We start from the raw sequence: 20,608 nt of genomic DNA, 5'->3' as shown, positions 1-20,608 counted from the left end.
TTGCTACATAAGGGGCGGCAACTCAAATATAATTGCAGATTAAAGTTACTTTTGCAATATAATGTGTTAGGAATTTACCTATTTAAGAGACCTCAATTTTCTTTTTCTTATTTGAATGCATTATATTAGAGCTATCTCCTCATATTTATCTCAAAATTCATGGTGTAGAGACCCCAATAGTACATATACAAATATAAGGGAAGAGTCAGGGTAAGTTTTGTCCAGCAGAAAAAGAATGAATTCTATGACCTATCAATATGTTTGCCTTATTCTATTCCTGAACTAATGTTCTTTCGACCTATTGTAACAATTCTAAACTCTTGTGTGTTTTAATTTCACCCAAAGACACCCTTAAGTAATTTGAAATTGTTATTTTCTGATTCTGACCGTATTGTTTCAAAGTTTATCATACTATTTAACATGTTTAACATTACTTTTTTAAAATCAAAATTCGTATTAAAAACCTTTATAATTTATTTTTTAGATTTCATTTCAGTTACAGTTATTGTAGAGATCAATGAAGAGAATAAAAGTCTTTGCTCTAGTCCTGATTTTGTACTGCGCTCTTTCTTGTTTTACATACATGAAAATGTTTGATAGTAACACATTTCAGCTGTATCGTCTTTCCAGGTAATTCAGCGTACTATTGTTATTTTTTAAAAGATAATTTTTCTTTTATTAAGTATGCCACATTACCACAGCACAATATAACACAATGACGGGTCAATATATCACTGGTCATATTTGCCAAAGCTCAAAAAAAAAAATTATAATGCCGTTCTTTGGTCGTAAAGTCCCTGAGTTTATCAAATCTATTTGATGTCTACTGATTGATATCTCAATCTTGTAACACATTATTTGCATATTTTTTTTTATATAAAAAAGACAATGTGGTATGATTACCAATAAGACAAATCTCCACAAGAGACCAAAATGGCACAGAAATTAAAAACTAGGTCACCGTGCGGCCTTCAACAATGAGTTTTCAACTTTGTACTTGTTTTTCTTTACAACTATTTTGATCTGAGCGTCACTGATGAGTCTTATGTAAACGGAACACGCGTCTGGCGTATCAAATTATAATCCTGGTACCTCTGATAACTATTTTAGTTTGTATTGGTTTTGAATTTGCTAATAGTAACTTTGAGCACTCTCTGATCAGTGTTTGTGACTAAAGTTACTTGCTGTAATGTTTTTTGTGTGCTTTTATCGATTCAAATAATTTAGCTTATTTCGATTGTTTTGTATAGTTTGTTCGTATATTGAGCTGTTATATCAGTGTTTCAGGTTAATAGAGTAGTTGGGTGACCTAAAACATGTATAACCCCGTCACAAATTTAAAATTATGCCAATCCCAAGTCTGAATTTCAGCGGTAGAAGTTTGTTTCTGTATATCATACTCGTTTCGATTATTAAGTACACAAATCAGGGCTTAGGTTTTCTAATTGTTTAACATTTTTCAAGTTTAGCCTTGTAAAGGCTTTTTTTTGCGGTTAGCAGAACTGATACAAGCAAATATACAATTTAGGGAACCGTTTTGTGCGTTATACAGCCAGATAAGCTTTATTTTTGTGCTTCAGATTCGTGTAAAATATCAGATGCAAGCAAAATAAACATGTTAAAGGGTAATTTTGTCGATTATTATTGTTTAATCTTGCATTTGACTTGATTTGACTTTCCTTGGTAAGTTACTTAACAATTAATGGTTCATAGGATAACATCAAATTCACAGACCAGTGTTGCGACTCAATTGAATGCCTCTTTTCTTATTATTAATGCTAATGAAGAGTACCATAATTCTTTACAGTGGATTGTTGAAACATAAATTTCCAAATGTGATGGTGTCTAATACTAAGTTATATACTCCTGTGGTTCGTGTTGCTTATTCTTTAGTTTATTTATGTTGTGTCATGTGTACTATTGTTTGTCTGTTTGGATTTTTTATTATAACCATGGCGTTGTCAGTTTATTTTCGATTTATGAGTTTGACTGTCCCTCTTGTATCTTTTGTCCCTCTTTTATATACGAAATGCACACATAAAGTCAGTATATTTATCAAAGATTTTATAGACACCACCGTGATTTATGTATTTTACTCAGAAAGAAGAAAGAAAGGTTAAAAGTGTGAAAAATTGTAAATGAATAGTGTACTCTTAGCATGTTTAGGCCGTAGTTTTGTCTGGTTTCTTGATGTTGTGGCTACTAAGCTCCTGTCAATCGTCGATTTTTTTTAAATGAAAACATGTTCATGATGTTTAGGGCGTATTTTTGTCTAGTTTCTTGATGTGGTGGCTATTGATTTGTGGTCAATTGTCGAAATCTTTTTAATGAAAATTAACTTCTTAAAAAAAACCCTTCTATCAGAAACATTAACTTGACATTCGTGTATTCAAAGAAATGCATTAAGGTATTATTTTATTTCTATAATTACCATGTTGTAATGATGAAAGTATGTAATGCTTATTAATGGTTGATTATATAGTATATTTATAATTGAACAAGACACATGAACTAATATATACTTTTCATATTAGACAGATCTATCAACACGATTTTCCTATCCAAGGAAACACTACGTGGAGAAAGCAGCCAACAGAAATGAATTGTCATCCAAAGAAAATAGATATGTCTAAGGAAAAAAGGCCTGTGACAGCACTGCTTAGTTTTCCTGGGTCAGGGAACACCTGGACAAGGCATCTAATAGAATATACTAGTGGTAAAAACTTTCCACTCTCTCTACTATTTTGACTATTATATTTATTGCGTCTGTTTTGTTCACGAATCGTTGTAAATATAAAGGAATTTGATGAGACTGTCGTAAAAGTGAGAGCTTTAGCGCTATAAAACAAGGTTCAATCCACCATTTCTATATTTGAAAATACCTGTACTAAGTCAGGAATATGGTAGTTGTTTTCCACTTGTTTGATGTGTTTTGTCATTTGATTTTGCCATGTGATTAGGGCCTTTCCGATTGAACTTTCATCGGAGTTCAGTATTTTTGTGATTTTACTTTTTTCTAAAATGTCAAAAAAGTAAAACAACAAAAATAGCATGTAAAATTCAAAAAGGAAAGTCCCTTAACTGAAATCAAAACATCAAACTCATCATAGGAATGGAAACCAACTGCTATATAACATGGTACACGAATTTCCTTATATATATATATATCTTGGAAATAGTCGATTAAACCTATGACATAGCTAGCTAAACATATCATTTGTATGACAGTCGCATAGAATTTCACTAAATTAACAAATATGTGTGGGAAAAAACCCCAATCAGATTCAATGGGTAAAAATGTAAAAAATAGGGGTTCAACAGTCAATATTGTGGTACAATCTTAATCGTATAAAAAGAAACAACAATGTGAACAAAGAAATATAAATGGCATGTAGACACCTTTTCAACAAAGTATATGAGTAAAACTGAAATACAAGAATACAAAACATTAGCATTTCACAGTGCAAAATAGCACAGTTGAAGCCTTTAACACGTTTAATATCGAACAATATACATTTACAGTTCTAGCAGGCCAATTATGCGACTTTATTATGACAGTTAAAGGTTTAAATAATGATTATGAAGGAGCTATAACACTCATTACATTGAATTGGCGGGCATTTATTTGTCTTTTATAATATGGTAAACGAGTTTGTAAAAAACAAACTTTGTTTTTAAAAATAAATCAGCGAAATAAAAGTCGTTAGGTGATACATTGAACAGATTGAACTAAATACGACCATTGGTGCTTTCCAAAATATGAATTGTACATTTTATACTTTTTAGGTATAGCCACCGGGTCTGTTTACTGTGATCCTACCCTTAAACCAGTTTTCATTGGTGAATGCCAAGTCCGAGATGTCATTGTGATAAAATCACACGAAAGAGAAAACGACTGGGTCAAGTTTGAAAAAGCTATAGTTTTAATTCGAAGTCCTTACAGATCTATAATTTCATTTTTCAATTATAATAACGCAAGAAACAGGCATAAAGGAATTGCTCCAAAGGCTGTCTTTGATAGTAAGTATTCTAGTTGCATATTAATAGAGCTATAATTGATTTTCGATGCTGATTTAGTTAACATATGAAAGTTTAATAAGCGAAAAGTAAAAGGACGAAAATAGTATACCATATTAATCATAAAGACGATGAAATACAGACAACACACAAAAAACTACAAAGACGAACTAATTATCGAACCATTTATCTCACTGTCATGAATTAAAGTATAATCGATCTATTAACAAATTATGAAAAAAAAAACTATGTTTGCATAATAACAGAAATGTTGTCACATGCTATCAGCCGTTTGTTTTTTTCTTTTCGTGACTTAAATTTTGACCACTTTATAAATTTCAGAAAAAACACTTAACTTCGAGGTAAATGAAAAAAGGGGGGAAAACTGAAAAACTGACAAAACCAAACGTTATAAATCAACGGAACCAGTGAACAACAATTTTTTTATATAATAAAACCTCGTACAGTCATTTTTCGAATAAAAATGGCTGGTTAAACCTGGTTTAAAGATGTACGTAGGTCAGGTTAAGAATTTGTTGTCAGACTGATCAGACTCCTTGTTGTTTTCCTATGATACAGGGAAATTATTTTACCCCATAACACCCATTTTCAATATCCCTTAAGAGGTCATTAACAAAAATATCAGCAGATTCTAGATTTCTTTTCTTTCCATTTGAGACCAAAATAATACCAATGTATATATAAAGCACATGTAAAGGTCCGAGTCAGCCTTTTTTTTGCCCTTTTTTAGGAATAGAATATCTCGAAAAATTGCTTATTTTGTTCCTAATCTAACGCTCGTCTTACTCCGACTATCAATTTAAAATTCTAGATTTTGTTTTTTAATTTCTTATAAGGATATTCTTAATAGCTAGCTATACCCATTGATTGTATGATAGTTATCTATATTCCGTTAAATTGGTCAAATTATAAAAAAAAAAAAATCAATATACGCAGCATACCATCCCGCGGTACCAACTATGACAGATGTGCAATTCGAAAAATAATTGTATCTTAAGTGATTATGAAGGCAAAACTATTTGCAATCGTAAAAATCGTATACTAGGGATAACAGAACTACAAGTCTTGTCAAATTTCTCAGGAATATGACAGTTGATGTCCATTCGTTTGATGTGTTTTATCATTTGATTTTGCCATTTAATTAGGAACCTTCCGTTTTGAATTTGCAAAAAAAAAACCCGACAATGCAACACACAGAGAAACGAACTATATACATCCAATTTTTTTATGGAAATATTCTTTATAAAGCACAAAGTGTCAGTATTCACCTCAGAAACTAACAAAAGCTTTAAATAGACTTATCAAGAAGGGATATAGTTACGATACTGTTGTCAGGTCACTAAAGATTGCTTATTTTGGTGTTAATATTGATTCACTTAAAGGGTCTTTGCATCGGAACTAACCACATTTATTAAAAAACCAGTTGTTGGCATGACACGGGTTATGTTCTTCTCATATATGTTATGATGGTATGATACTAAACCCCTAACGGGAAGGATTGTGCCTGATATTCATATAATGAAATCATAATCTTTCAATCAGTTTAATTGAAGTCTGGAGCTGGCATGTCAGTAAACTGCTAGTAGTCTGTTGTTATTTATGTATTATTGTCTTTTTGTTTATTTTCTTTGGTTACATCTTCTGACATCAGACTCGGACTTCTTTTGAATTGAATTTTAAATGTGCGTATTGTTATGCATTTACTTTTCTACATTGGCTAGAGGTATAGAGGGAGGGTTAAGATCTCATAAACATGTTTAACCCCGCCGCATTTTTGCGCCTGTCCCAAGTCTGGAGCCTCTGGCCTTTGTTAGTCTTGTATTTTTTAAATTTTAGTTTCTTGTGTACAATTCGGAAATTAGTATGGCGTTCATTATCACTGAACTAGTATATATTTGTTTAGGGGCTAGCTGAAGGACGCCTCCGGGTGCGGGAATGTCTCGCTACATTGAAGACCTGTTAGTGACCTTCTGCTGTTGATTTTTCTATGGTCGGGTTGTTGTCTCTTTGACAAATTCCCCATTTCCATTCTCAATTTTATAAGATAACAATTGCCTTTTTCCTGACTTGGTACAGGTCATTTTAAGAAAAAAACATGGTGGGTTGAACCTGGTTTTGCGGCTTGCAAAACCTCGCGCTTTTATGGCAAAGTTAAATATAACACTAAAACGATAACACTACCTGACAGGACTATTCATAACGGACATGGTTGATTAAACCTAATTTTATAGCTAGCGTTACCTCTAACTTGTATGACAGTCGCATAAAATTCCATTATCTTGACAAAATGTATGAACGAAACAAACAGACATAATAGGTAAAAATGTCAAAAATAGGGGAGCAGCAGTGAACATTGTGTTATTATCTTAATCACTATGCAAAAGAAGCAAATATGCAACAAAGAAGCACACAAAATCATATAAACACAGCACATTAGCAAAAGTGAAAGACAAGAATACAAAAAAAATACTATACCACAATAACACAAGGACGTGAGGTATAAGTACAGAGCCATGTCATACGAAACAAAGAAACTGCGATCTCAGGAGTTCTGTCTAAATGGTCAATATTCCACCTCATACTTATTATGAATACATGTTGTGGAAAAAACAAAATCACAATTAATTGTTTTGAAAACTGTTGTTCATAATTGTGTATTCCATACCTTAACTCATTAGTTTATTCATTCATACAAATATTACTTTATAGACTGCCATTTTTCTAATCAACAAATTAATATATTGTATCTTTTCTTCAGGGAACTTTGGAGATTTTTCAATGACATATATTCATGATTGGTTAACATACAATTTAAAATGGCTGCAGTTTAAAGGACCAACATTTGTACTTATTTATGAAGAACTTTTGCAGAACACAGTCATTGAACTGAAAAAACTGAACGATTTCCTAAATGTAACAGTTTCAGACAATACTTATTCTTGCTTACTAAAAAACATAGAAGGTGGCTACCGTCGAAGTTACAAGTCACTTAATGGGACATTTAATCCCATGCAGTATTATACAGGACATATTAATAAAACTGTCGAGAATGCAATTACGAAGGTAGAAAAAATGATTGCACATGTTACCGGTAATAATCATAACATTGAACGTTTTACTTCCGTATTCAAATGAAGCTAAGCCAAGGTATATTTTGGTTTTACTTTGAAAAAAAAAGATGAAAATATAATAAAATATTCTGTCGTACATTGTGGAAGCAATACAAACTTATTGATTCATTGGCAGTTCATTATATGCGTTTTAGTAATATATATACATGATATATGCCTTCAACTTATACATCTTTGTCTTTCTAATACTAGTATTGAGCTTCAATCGTTAACGATGAAGGCAAATCGAGAAAATCTCCTCGGAGGCATAGCATATATATAGTGTTGCTTTATTATATTGGATTTGCTGCACCTGCCATTACTGATTTAAAATCGACCTCAGACTTACCTGCATATACCATGAATGAAAAATAGGAGATGTTTCTGATTTGTTATAAATCTTGAATGTTCCAATGCTATATTGTGCATTATGTAAACATGTCCTCTCTGTCGATTCGGTTGGTGATTTTGCGCTCACAAATACAATTTCATTATAGATGATATCGATATTGTACAAGTACAGTATAGGAATCAATATTACGTGAAAGATTGTGGAAGAGTAATACACATTTATTGATTGTATTCTTCAGCAAATTCTACATGCACATTTTTTATCCGAGTTTTATATTTGCTTTTCATGGTGGTAATCAAAAATGTATTTCAAAGATGTTGGAGTTATAGTTTTCCTTTTACTTATTGCATAGTGAATACTAATAATACAAAGAACAAACCGGCTAGGACGTTGATTGGGATGCTCGCTCGTCTTAAGGATGTACTTAGGTGAGGTTTTGGAATTTGTGTCAAATGTTCAGACTCCTTGGTGTTTTTCCATACAATACAATGTAAAATATTGTGCCCCATAACAGCCATTTATTTTTTCATATAAGACTTAATAGCTCATGAAAGGTCATTTACCCAAATTTTAGAAGATTCTTAATTTTCTTTCTTTTGTTTTGAGACCTAATAATACCAATGCAAATATAAGGTAAAAGTCCGAGTCAGCCTTTTCCCGCCATATTTTAAATCTAAAATATCTCGAAAAGGAGGTCCATGACCTATCAATATTTTTAGCTTATTTTTATCCTTAATTGATGCTCTACCAGCTTATAGTTTCAATTTTAACTTCTTAATTTATTAATTTTCACCTAACCTCACCTAAGTACATCCTAAATTGTGTGTTTTTGTTCATAAATTGGGGGAAATAGAATTGTCATATTACGTCTGGTTTGAGAATATACTTGAAATAGTTTTTTCTGTGTTTATCTAAAACTTGCACAAACAAAATAACTTTCCAACTATACATACTTTCGTTTGTCTAAAAATGAGACAGAGGAAGTAATGTTCGTTGTTTCTTTCTAGTTCTGGAGGATAATTTATATTCATGGAACCCAATCAGCATTTTTTTTAAAATTTTAATGGAAAAATCATCATCACTATACATATGCATGCATGTGAAATAAAATGACCTGGCTTTTTTGATCTCTTTGTTTTTTAACAAGTGTCTGAATTAGTAAAGGATTATCTTTCTTTAGATTTGAAAACATATAGATTTTTTTTCAAAAGTCGTAGATTTCTAATACATTGTAACTATTGGCATTAATTAAGCAATATCTATGTCGAATAACTGTGCTATTATTGGATAACTTGAGATGCAAGTCATTGGTGACAAATGTTAGAATTTGATTTCCAATCCTCCAATGATGAGGAAACTAAATATAATTGCCATAAATTTGATTCTCACAATCATATCTTGGCCATAATATTTCTTCTACATTTGAAAAGCATATTTTGATGAATTAATGACAGGAACATATCTCTCACGAACATGCATTCCACCGACCTTCACGTGTTTTCTTTTATCTACTATTATGAACTCTGGTGCAACAAAATCAGAATGCAGTATTTAGATTTTAGAAATATTGAATTAATAAAAAAAAAGTGAAAAATTTAATGCAAATTATTTATTCAGATTCTTGAAATGTGCATAAAGTATAAACATAAAAATGTGCAACATATGCAAGTAAGATTCATAAAAATTCAATAAAAAAATAAAAAAAAATAGATTCTAAGATAGGAATTAGCTTGCTTTCAATGACAGAGCATCTAAGAGATAATAACTTTATGCTCTTGAGATGACCCCTTTTTGATGAAAAGGGTAGTAAAGTAGTGGTCTCAGATTTTCAATTTTTATTCCTTTGTTAGTTTGTATGATTTTTAGTTCATTGGTTAGTCGAATGTATGGTATAGATACAGTGTGTTAGTATAATCAGTGCAGTTGAAATGGTACCGTATGTTATTACCGACCAGCTTAATTGCAAATATATCGTACAGTTTGAATAAATATAAAAGATCGGAAGAATTTATTTGTTGAAGCCATATCATAGAGCACAATGCCAATGACTTGTGGTTCGATCGTAGTCAACCCCTATTGAGACCATAATGCGATCGGTAAGGTAATGGTAGAAGTGTACAGGGATCGAATGAGCAGATGTATGGTCTTATCATATGAAAAAAGAGCGCAATAAGATCGTAACTAGAATGTGTCACGATCATATCTTAGAAAGATCTTATTAGAATCATAGCAAAGTCTTGGTATGAACATGAAAACTTTGAAATTTTTTATTATTCAAGCCGACCCTACCACGATCTCACTACACATCTTATTTTTTTATTAATCGTAGTAGGATCTTCATGGTCTTGGTATAGTGTGACGGGGCTTAAAGTGTACTTATTTTATCATCATATACATAATCAGAGATACCAGTAGTAAACTTATCCCTCCCAAGCGGTCAGCTCCACTAGTATTGTCATTTGTAAGATTTTGAAGGTACACATCAGCAGCCATTTCAGCTTTACATGAATCAACTGCTACAATGAATGCCTGCATTTCCTTGTTGTCCAATTTAAGAGACTGGTCTTTTATCAATTCGTATACATCGCCTTTCATGCATGGATGTTCTGCAAAAAGGATCTGAAGTGTAGCTTTGCATTCAGAAAGACAATTCCCGAACGGTTTACAATTTGCCATTACTTCATCTCTTACACGCTTTGTTTCATTTACATTTCGAAACATAAAATCAACCCATTTGCAATCGTTATGTTCTTTTTGAATCCACAAATTACATATTGGGATATCTTTCCATGCTGTACACGTAGAGAACGGCATGTTTGCAACAGGGTAAAAAGCCAGGAATCCGAAACACATCTCATCACTTGTAGCATCACCAAAAAACGTAGTCTTTGGTCTGGAAAGTGATTTGAATTTGCATGTTGTTACAATTTCGTCTCCAGGTAGCACTTGAACAGCAGTTGAGTACCTATAACATATTAAATGACGTTTTTTTTTTAAATTTACATTTTGAATCTTTGAATGTTTATGTTAGATATGACTAAAATCCTATAATTTAGAATACATACCAAAAAGTAGAGTGGTAGACATTGCAATAATGGCTCTAAGGACAATTAGAGAGTACAATAGGATAGGTATCGATATCGTTAATATAAGACTAGTTGTAAATCGACTCTATGCCAGTTATATTATTGGTCAAGAATAAATTATACACAATCCAAATTTCTTATGCGGTAGCGAATATTATGCTTCATATTTTCATATTGTTATTCTGACATTGTCAAAACTGATAGCGTTGAAATATTAAGCCCCCCCAAAAATGTAACTAAAAATATGAGGAAACAAGTACGGGTCTAAAAAGGACTCACACATCACAGCATATCATAAACAAACTGCTGATCAATTATATAGTAAATCTGTTAATAGTTTTGAAGAAAAATGTTTTCATTCAATTTGATGCATGATGCAGAGTATCAACAGGCAAAAGGAAATCGTCTCAATCTTAACACTGTAAACATGGTAAAGTTGCTGGCCAAATATGAAGACGTTCTGTTTAGTAGAACTGAATTAATACGAAACATCATATTAATATTGCAAATGGGAAGCTGGTTTCTATCAGATCCGAAAAAGGCCAAACAATTCACTGTCAGTGTCAAGCAAATGATCAAGTTTAAAGTTGTTCTGTTCAATATCTTTGTGTGCAACCTGTGACAAAACTGTTAGATTGACAATCAGTTGGACGGACGAATAAGTAAAAAAGGTAATTGCTATTAAGTACGAAAGCGTATTAGCTCCAAACATTTTTTTTTATTTGTTTCCCTAACTTTACGTCATAACGCAAAGATAGGGGAAAACAATGTGTGGCCCTAATACGCTTCCGTAATTAAGTCCCCACTGAAACAAACTTATTTCGAAATACATTGCCAAGTTTGTATTATATATAGAGAAAAAAAGCAAGAACAATAACTATGTTATAACTCTGTTTTTTAAAGATTTTATAGCTACAACATACTTGATTTGAACACTCACGTTTTCTCTACAGGACTGTCATAGTTGTAAATAACTTCATTTGTGAGTTCTGTGTAATAAACACCGTCTCTGTATACCTTAATATTCATTTCATGTCCTGAAATGTTTTAACAACAAAATGATCAATTTATTTGTCAACTCTTAGTTACTGTTTCGGTTTCAAACACAAGTATATGTGACTATTTAGTATTGTAGTACATAAACATTACCCCCAGTCAGATATCACCAAGGGGCATAACCAGGTTTAACGACATCATTACATCGTTTCAAAGCAAAACAAAGAGCCTTGCCATTCACACAGTTCCCGGTCAGATATCACCAAGGGGCGTTACCAGGTGTAACGACACCATTACATCGTTTCAAAGCAAAACAAAGAGCCTTGCCATTCACACAGTTCCCAGTCAGATATCACCAAGGGGCGTAACCAGGTGTAACGACATCTTTACATCGTTTTAAAGCAAAAACATAGAGCATTGCCATTCACATAGTTCCAAGTCAGATAACACCAAGGGGCGTAACCAGGTGTAACGACGTCATTACATCGTTTCAAAGCAAAACAAAGCGCCTTGCCATTCACCCAGTTCTGTATTTATAAAATTCCATAACTAGGAAACGTAACATTTCAAGACAATTGGTGAAACTGGTTTGTGTTCATGTCCAAAGTGTTGAAGACGAATTAAGGGTCGTCGAAACAGACAGACAAAGGAACAAAAAAAGCAATCGACGGATGGACGAACAACAGAGGTAAATAGTTCGTCCCGTTTTAAACGGTCGTATAAAACAAGTAACAAAAAAAGAGACAGAACGTGGCATTTTATTCATACATTCCTTCAAATAAATACCAGGAGTACAGATCTGAGAGTGTGCGCAGCTACTGACAGCTAGTTCAAAGCAAATAAAAACTAATAAAACAAAAAATGTCTACGACTAAAGCAAACCCAACATCCAATGGAATTAGTATAAAGACGTGATTACCAGTCTGAGAAAACGCAACCTTGTTCAATCAAAAATAAATACATGTCTCGACAGATTGAAGAACCATGAATTCGCATATGTATATAGACGATAATAGTGCATTGACTTGACATATCAGGAAATGTGAGGCTCTGCCGAGTTTTAACCCGTTTCGGGCCGAATCCTTATATCGTGGATATGTCAAGTCAATGCACTATTATTGTCTTGATACTGCAATTTAAAAAAAAACATTTTCAGTTGTCGTTCAATGTGTTAATGTTGTTTATTTGATTTAAATATTGGGTGAAATCCAACTTTGAAAACGTACTTTACCTGCAATCCATGGTGAACGAATTCGTTTAAATATGGACTAATTATCAACAATAAGCATAAACCATAATGATTTATAGGTTGCAAACAAAGAATATTAACAGTTGAAATATGTTTTTCCTAAATTTTTTAAAGAAACAAGTTTGAGTCGTTACACGCATCGTTGTATACATTGGAAGCAAGAAAAGGTTGAAGAGGTCGTATGAATAATTAAACATAATTTCGGCAACTTCTATTTGAATATTCATGAGGAAAAGTGGTATCGGGTCAATTACTTGTATATGACATGGTAATAGACAGTCAACGCATTGTGAATGCTCAAATAGAAAAGTGCAGTATAAATGTATATATCAATAAATTAAGTTTGGTTTTAAATTACAGATGATGATAAATTTGTCCCTATAGTTTCAATAATAACAAAATCACCAGGACTCAGGGGCTAGTTTGATTAATGAATTCAAGGAACTACTACTATTGTAAAGTGTGTGTTTAACTAATTCATATGCCAAAGTCGCCATCTTAATTAAAACAGTTTTGATTTGGTATTAACAAAATTTATCTCTTAAGTTTTGAAATGCAAATTCGAATAGTATTGACATCGTTATTGAAATGAGAAACACAAAGCATATTTTAATACAGATTTTCTCATAATAGTAAAGTCTTACCTAAATAATGCATATGGTTTTTAGCCCAAAATATGTTAATTGGTGCTTGTATTAATTTCCTCGAACATTCTGAATGGCATTTCCCAACTACTGTGTAACTCTGTTGTCCAGGTGGAATTTCAAGGTTCATCTGACCAGTCGACATAATACCAGCATCATTTGCTCGGAGTTTTGGAGTATAATAAAGAGTGACTCCCGATGAATCTTTCCAGTTGGATTTTAACTGCGGATTGTTCCAGTGAAACTATGAAATGACAAAATTATAATTTATAACAAATGAGTTTTTATTTTCGTTGTTTGTTTTCAACATAAAAAAAGAAAATGTAGTATGATTGCCAATGAGACAACTCGCCACAAATGACCAAAATGACACAGAAATAAACAACTATACGGCCTTCAAAAATGAGCAAAGAATATACAACAATGTCACATATAAAAGGCCCAGAAATGACAATTTGAAACAATCCAAACGAGAAAACTAACGGCCTAGTTTATGTAAAAACATGTGAGTAAAAAACAAATATGAAATACATAAACAAACAACAGCTGTATCACACACACATACATAGTGGTCATGAATCGGGATTAAACATTAATGTATCAACTAATCAAATTTACTGATAAATAATATTATTTGAAATAATTATTTTTTTCGTTAAACCCCATATTTTTGTTAGGGTTTTTGGTATTTTGTGTTTGTCGACCATTATTGGTTTTATGATCGAATTTTCTGTCTTTTTTTCCAATTGTTTTTTGATAAACTTCTATAGTGTCTAACACAATTTTTTGAGGTAGACGCAAGTGACATTTAAACGATCGTATTGACTTTTCTTGTCCACATATAGTTAGATCGGACACATTTCGACTTTATTTAATGACTCATTTAGTGTGGGATTAATTGTAGTTAGCATATTCCAATGAAAAATGATAATTTAACTTGGCGTAGCCGTGCGTAAAATATATTTCGCAAATTCTCTTCAAAAAATGACTTGTTGTTTGGCATAAACGTCTTATTTGTATACCTTTTCATATTTCGCCACAATTGGCTATCAAAAAAGAATTCATCTGCTTCGTATTCGGAAAATGTTCTGAAAATAACGGTATTGGCATTTCTAACCTTTCATACCTTTACTTTCAGTGATGAAACATAACATGGACTCATCCCATTGTCCAGTTTGAAAGTCATTTAAGTTACTGTACACATTCATGCACTTTCTGATTTAAGCAACAGTCACGCATGAAAAGCGTTAACAGTTTGAATGTATTAACTAATAATAACTTAATCCAATCAGATTGCGTAAGATTCAATAACAATGACCGATCCACATCACAAAAAGTAATAGTGGTAAACTGGGTAGGGAGAAAATATAGATAGTTTAAGTTGATCATGTTTATGTTTTGGCAATAACGGATTAAAATTATCAACCAAACGTTTTGCTATCATTTCATAACATGTTGTTCTGTATGGGTATAGTTTTTGGATCTTTCATTTATGCATTTAAGGCAGTACAAAGTTTGGGCTTCAAAAGTCTACATAATTATTGACTTGTTACAGAAAATTCGTCCTTTTAAAACATCTAAAATGTTTCACACACAATACGTGACTAAAAAGTAAAATCATTTCTCAAAACACTGCAAAACATTTCGTTTCGATTGGTATAGCAGTATTGTCATAGAATGCGTTGAAATGAACAGTGGTATAGCAAACATCGAATTCCCTCACACAATGTTATCACACACTTATAGTTATAATAATAACTCTTATTTATTTTTGAAAACTTTCTATGCTATTAAAAAAGGGTATAGGTAACCACGAAAATTTGATGAAAAATGTTTCTATCAGAAATAAAAGTGAAGGATAAAATGTCTAAGCAATTTATCAGTTTGATTTTATTAAATTGGGTTAGAAATACTCATTGAGATTATCAAGGCCTTTATTAAAAACAGGAATAAGACTCTCTCGATTTCTTGACTAAATATGTGAAAGAAACCATGACAATAAATGTAAACAACTAGCATTTATATTAGTGTTTGTCAAATGAATGTCATGTTTGCAGGACCAGTAGATTTAAAGCCGGACCAGTAGATTTTTCAGTCCACTGGTCCGCCACAAAAAAAAAAAAAAAAAAAAAAAAAAAAAAAAAACTGAAATAAAATAAATCCATAATCAGTACAAAACAAGAAAACATTGAATGGAACAGATTTCTTATTGGTGCATTTTTATTTATTTTGAAGCGGCATTTATCAAAGTTTCATATTATCTTATGAAGGTTGACATATAAAATTCTGGATATGTGGTATGTTGTATGAATGCAAATGAGACAACTACTCATGTAACTTCAAATGAAGTGGATGTAGTTGTTCATGTCTATAAAAGGTAATAAAATTGTATCTATTTGTTAAATGTAAACAAATAAGTCCTCTTATAGTGCCTAACAAGATTTTGTGAGGTAGACGAAATTGACTTTAAAACGATCGTATTGACTTTTGATGTGCAAAAATAGGCAGATCGGACATATTTTGACTTTAGTTACTTACTTCTTAAGTTTGGGATTAATTGTAATCAACATATTCCAATGAGACTGAAAAATGCTTTTTTTTTATTATGATAAATAATAATTTTACCTGCCGTAGTCGTGCGTAAAATATATTTCGGTATTTCTCTTACGAAAATAATGGAACAAAACGTATTATTTGTAAACTTTCTCTTTACTCTTCACAATAGGCTTTTAAAAAATAACCTTTCCAACTGTATATTCCGAAAATTTTGTGAAAATCGAATAAGTGGCAATTCTTACCTTTCATACCTTAACTTTCATTGATAAAACATAATATTGACTCGTCCAGTGTCCAGTTTGAAGGTCATTTTAGTTACCGGTCACATTCATGCACGTTCTAATTAATCAATAGTCATGCATGAAAAGCATAAACAAGTTTGAAGGTAAACTAATAACAACTTAATCCAATCAAATTGCCTACGATTCAATAACAATGACCAGTCCACATCATAAAAATGTATAGGGGTAAACTGGGTAGGGAGAAAATGTCAGATATATTAAGTTCATTATTTTGCAATAACGAGTAAAAATTTGTTAACCAATAGATTTGTTATAATTTCATAATCATGTCGTTATGTATTGGTATAGTTTTTTTTATCTTTCATTAGCGTATTTAAGGCTGTAGAAAGTTTGGCCTTCAAAAGTCAACATAATCATTGACTTTATAAAGAAAATTCGCCTTTTTAAAACATTGAATGTTTCACAAATAATACGCGACAACAAAGCAAAATCATTTCTAAAAACACTGCAAAAAAAAATAATTCTGATTGATGCAGTGGTATTGTCATAAATTGCACTGGAGTGAACAGTGGTACATCAAACGTCGAATTCCCTCACACAATGTTATCACACACTATATCAGTAAAATAAAAAAGAAATTGTAAAAAGTTTGCTCTGTATGTATAGCCGTTATAAGCAGTAGGGACAAAACTATTCATATAATAAATAAAATAATTTAACCAAGGCCTAGCCTAAACGGTGACACAGCCGAAGCTGATTGCTATGATAATTATGTTAAAAAAATGATTAACTGACACACTCGAATCATTATAATGGCGAAATATAATTTTGATGGCATTGCGATATGAACCTGTTGCCATTGATATTGGTTTAAGCAAAACGTGACTTTATAGTGAGATTGAATTGTTTCCCTTAGTACATTCAACCAACCGTATGTTTATGAGCTAGGGCTCAGCCGGTTAGAGCACTGCCTTTTTGCACAGACGTCACTGGTTTGAGTTACGAAAGACACAATAATGTTTTTGTAATATATATATATGACACAATCCAGTTATTTAAAAAACTATTTAAACTTGGATTAAACTAAATAAGGAATTTAAGTTAAACATAAATTTGAATCACATCGACACCTTTGAAACAAAAAACAAAAAAAATCGTTATGGTCAGGGTGATGAATTTTACTATCTACTTATGTTTGTTCACAGAAAATTTCAAAATGAGATGAAATGAGTTTGATGAGTTTATTTACAACCACTGGGTCGATGCCACTGCTGGTGGAGATGTATTTCCCCGAGGGTATCACAAGCCCAGTAGTCAGGACTTTTGTCATTGATATGGTTATATTTATAAATTTACTGTTTACAAAATTTGGAATTTTTGAAATACTAAGGCTTTTCTACCTCAGGCATAGATTACCTTAGCTGTATTTGGCAAAACTTTTAGGAATTTCGGTCCTCAATGCTCTTCAACTTCGTACTTTATTTGGCCTTTTAACTTTTTTGGATTCGAGAGTCACTGATGAGTCTTTTTGTATACGAAACGCGCGTCTGGCGTATATACAAGTGAAGCTTATGAAGAATGTCTACAATGTCGAAGGAACTACGAGTGGTAGTATATCATATCTTTTTGTGAAATAATTGTCAAGATTGTTTTACTATCAAACCTCTAATGCGGCCTGTTTGAATCCACCTTGACCAATACGGAATCCCATTGGTCCATCTATACAATATCCAGGACGTCCAACCCCCCATAATCCGATCATTTGATTGCAGTTACTACCTGCGCTCATGCCACATTTGGTAACTGTGTTAAGCTGTTCATCTGGCACTGGGTCCTCTGTATAAGTATAAACATGTATTTGTTTAATTTCTTCAGATTCAGACGATTCAGATGAAAATTAATTTTATCTCGATAGTAATTAACATTTTCAAAATAAAGAATCATTTATTAACCATACTTCTCAATTCCTACATGATTTATCCCTTTCCTGACATGTTGAATCTGTATACAGCAAAAGTAATGTCAGTGCCAGCTGATATGTAAATTAAAAAGAAACTTTAAGACACTGTCAATTTAAAACTAGAGGCTCTAAAGAGCCTGTGTCGCTCACCTTGGTCTATGTGAATATTAAACAAAGGACGCAGATGGATTCATGACAAAATTGTGTTTTGGTGATGGTGATGTGTTTGTACATCTTACTTTACTGAAGATATTTTTAAAAGATTACTAAGATTTACGAAAAATGGTTAAAAATTGACTGTAAAGGGCAATAACTCCTAAAGGGGTCAACCGACCGTTTCAGTCATGTTGACTTATTTGTAAATCTGACTTTGCTGAACATTATTGCTGTTTACAGTTTATCTCTATCTATAATAATATTCAAGATAATAACCAAAAACAGCAAAATTTCCCTAAAATTTCCAATTCAGGGGCAGCAACCCAACAACGGGTTGTCCAATTCATCTGAAAATTTCAGGGCAGATAGATCTTGACCTGATAAGCAATTTTACTGTCAGATTTGCTCTAAATGCTTTGGTTTTTGAGTTATAAGCCAAAAAACTGCATTTTACCTCTATGTTCTATTTTCGGCTGTGGCGGCCATCTTGGTTGGTTGGCCGGGTCGCGCCACACATTTTAAAAACTATATACCCCAATGATGATTGTGGCCAAGTTTGGTTTAATTTGACCCAGTAGTTTCAGAGGAGAAGATTTTTGTAAAAGATAACTAAGATTTACGAAAAATGGTTAAAAATTGACTATAAAGGGCAATAACTTCTAAAGGGGTCAACTGACCATTTCGGTCATGTTGACTTATTTGTAAATCTTACTTTGCTGAACATTATTGCTGTTTACAGTTTATCTCTATCTATAATAATATTCAAGATAATAACCAAAAACAGCAAAATTTCCCTAAAATTTCCAATTCAGGGGCAGCAACCCAACAACGGGTTGTCCAATTCATCTGAAAATTTCAGGGCAGATAGATCTTGACCTGATAAGCAATTTTCCTGTCAGATTTGCTCTAAATGCTTTGGTTTTTGAGTTATAAGCCAAAAAACTGCATTTTACCTCTATGTTCTATTTTTGGCTGTGGCGGCCATCTTGGTTGGTTGGTCGGGTCGCGCCACACATTTTTAAAACAATATACCCCAATGTTGATTGTGGCCAAGTTTGGTTTAATTTAAACCAGTAGTTTCAGAGGAGAAGATTTTTGTAAAAGATTACTAAGATTTACGAAAAATGGTTAAAAATTGACTATAAAGGGCAATTACTTCTAAAGGGGTCAACTGACCATTTCGGTCATGTTGACTTATTTGTAAATCTTACTTTGCTGAACATTATTGCTGTTTACAGTTTATCTCTATCTATAATAATATTCAAGATAATAACCAAAAACAGCAAAAATTCCCTAAAATTACCAATTCAGGGGCAGCAACCCAACAACGGGTTGTCGGATTCATTTGAAAATTTCAGGGCAGATAGATCTTGACCTGATAAACAATTTTACTGTCAGATTTGCTCTAAATGCTTTGGTTTTTGAGTTATAAGCCAAAAAACTGCATTTTACCTCTATGTTCTATTTTTGGCTGTGGCGGCCATCTTGGTTGGTTGGTCGGGTCGCGCCACAGATTTTTAAAACAATATACCTCAATGATGATTGTGGCCAAGTTTGGTTTAATTTGGCCCAGTAGTTTCAGAGGAGAAGATTTTTGTAAAAGATTACTAAGATTTACGAAAAATGGTTAAAAATTGACTATAAAGGGCAATAACTTCTAAAGGGGTCAACTGACCATTTCGGTCATGTTGACTTATTTGTAAATCTTACTTTACTGAACATTATTGCTGTTTACAGTTTATCTCTATGTATAATAATATTCAAGATAATAACCAAAAACAGCAAAAATTCCCTAAAATTACCAATTCAGGGGCAGCAACCCAACAACGGGTTGTCGGATTCATCTGAAAATTTCAGGGCAGATAGATCTTGACCTGATAAACAATTTTACCTCATGTCAGATTACTTTAAATGCTTTGGTTTTTGAGTTATAAGACAACAACTGAATTTTACCTCTATGTTCTATTTTTAGCTGTGGCGGCCATCTTGGTTGGTTGGCCGGGTCACGCCACACATTTTTTACACTAAATATCCCAATGATGATTGTGGCCAAGTTTACTTTAATTTGACCCAGTAGTTTCAGGGGAGAAGATTTTTGTAAAAGATAACTAAGATTTACGAAAAATGGTTAAAAATTGGCTATAAAGGGCAATAACTCCTAAAGGGGTCAACTGACCATTTTGGTCATGTTGACTTATTTGTAAATCTTACTTTGCTGA

At 32.4% G+C, this 20,608-nt stretch overlaps 2 protein-coding genes across 2 annotated transcripts in view; one reads left to right on the top strand and one right to left on the bottom strand.

Annotated features, from left to right (window-relative positions):
• The first annotated feature begins 488 nt into the window (after positions 1-488).
• Positions 489-7,297, top strand: LOC139490410 (sialate:O-sulfotransferase 1-like). Its single transcript, XM_071277212.1, has 4 exons — positions 489-630; positions 2,535-2,716; positions 3,787-4,020; positions 6,797-7,297. Exons 1-4 carry the CDS (start codon positions 518-520, stop codon positions 7,171-7,173), a joined length of 906 nt encoding a protein of 301 aa, XP_071133313.1. The 5' UTR covers positions 489-517; the 3' UTR covers positions 7,174-7,297.
• A 2,196-nt stretch (positions 7,298-9,493) lies between these two features.
• Positions 9,494-20,608, bottom strand: part of LOC139488894 (putative DBH-like monooxygenase protein 2) — a 30,745-nt gene continuing 19,630 nt past the window's right edge. Inside the window, exons 6-9 of the mRNA XM_071274856.1 lie at positions 17,937-18,109; positions 13,476-13,719; positions 11,527-11,623; positions 9,494-10,465 (exon numbers count right to left, since the gene is read on the bottom strand). Coding sequence (XP_071130957.1) covers positions 9,877-10,465; positions 11,527-11,623; positions 13,476-13,719; positions 17,937-18,109 — 1,103 coding nt within the window. The 3' untranslated portion in view covers positions 9,494-9,876. The remainder of the gene's footprint in view (positions 10,466-11,526; positions 11,624-13,475; positions 13,720-17,936; positions 18,110-20,608) is intronic.

The sequence above is a fragment of the Mytilus edulis genome, chromosome 9 (assembly GCF_963676685.1).
Source record: "Mytilus edulis chromosome 9, xbMytEdul2.2, whole genome shotgun sequence".
In the NCBI taxonomy this organism is placed as follows: domain Eukaryota; kingdom Metazoa; phylum Mollusca; class Bivalvia; order Mytilida; family Mytilidae; genus Mytilus; species Mytilus edulis.
The sequence above is the reverse complement of the archived record's forward strand: the minus strand, read 5'-3'. Positions and strand labels throughout refer to the sequence as shown.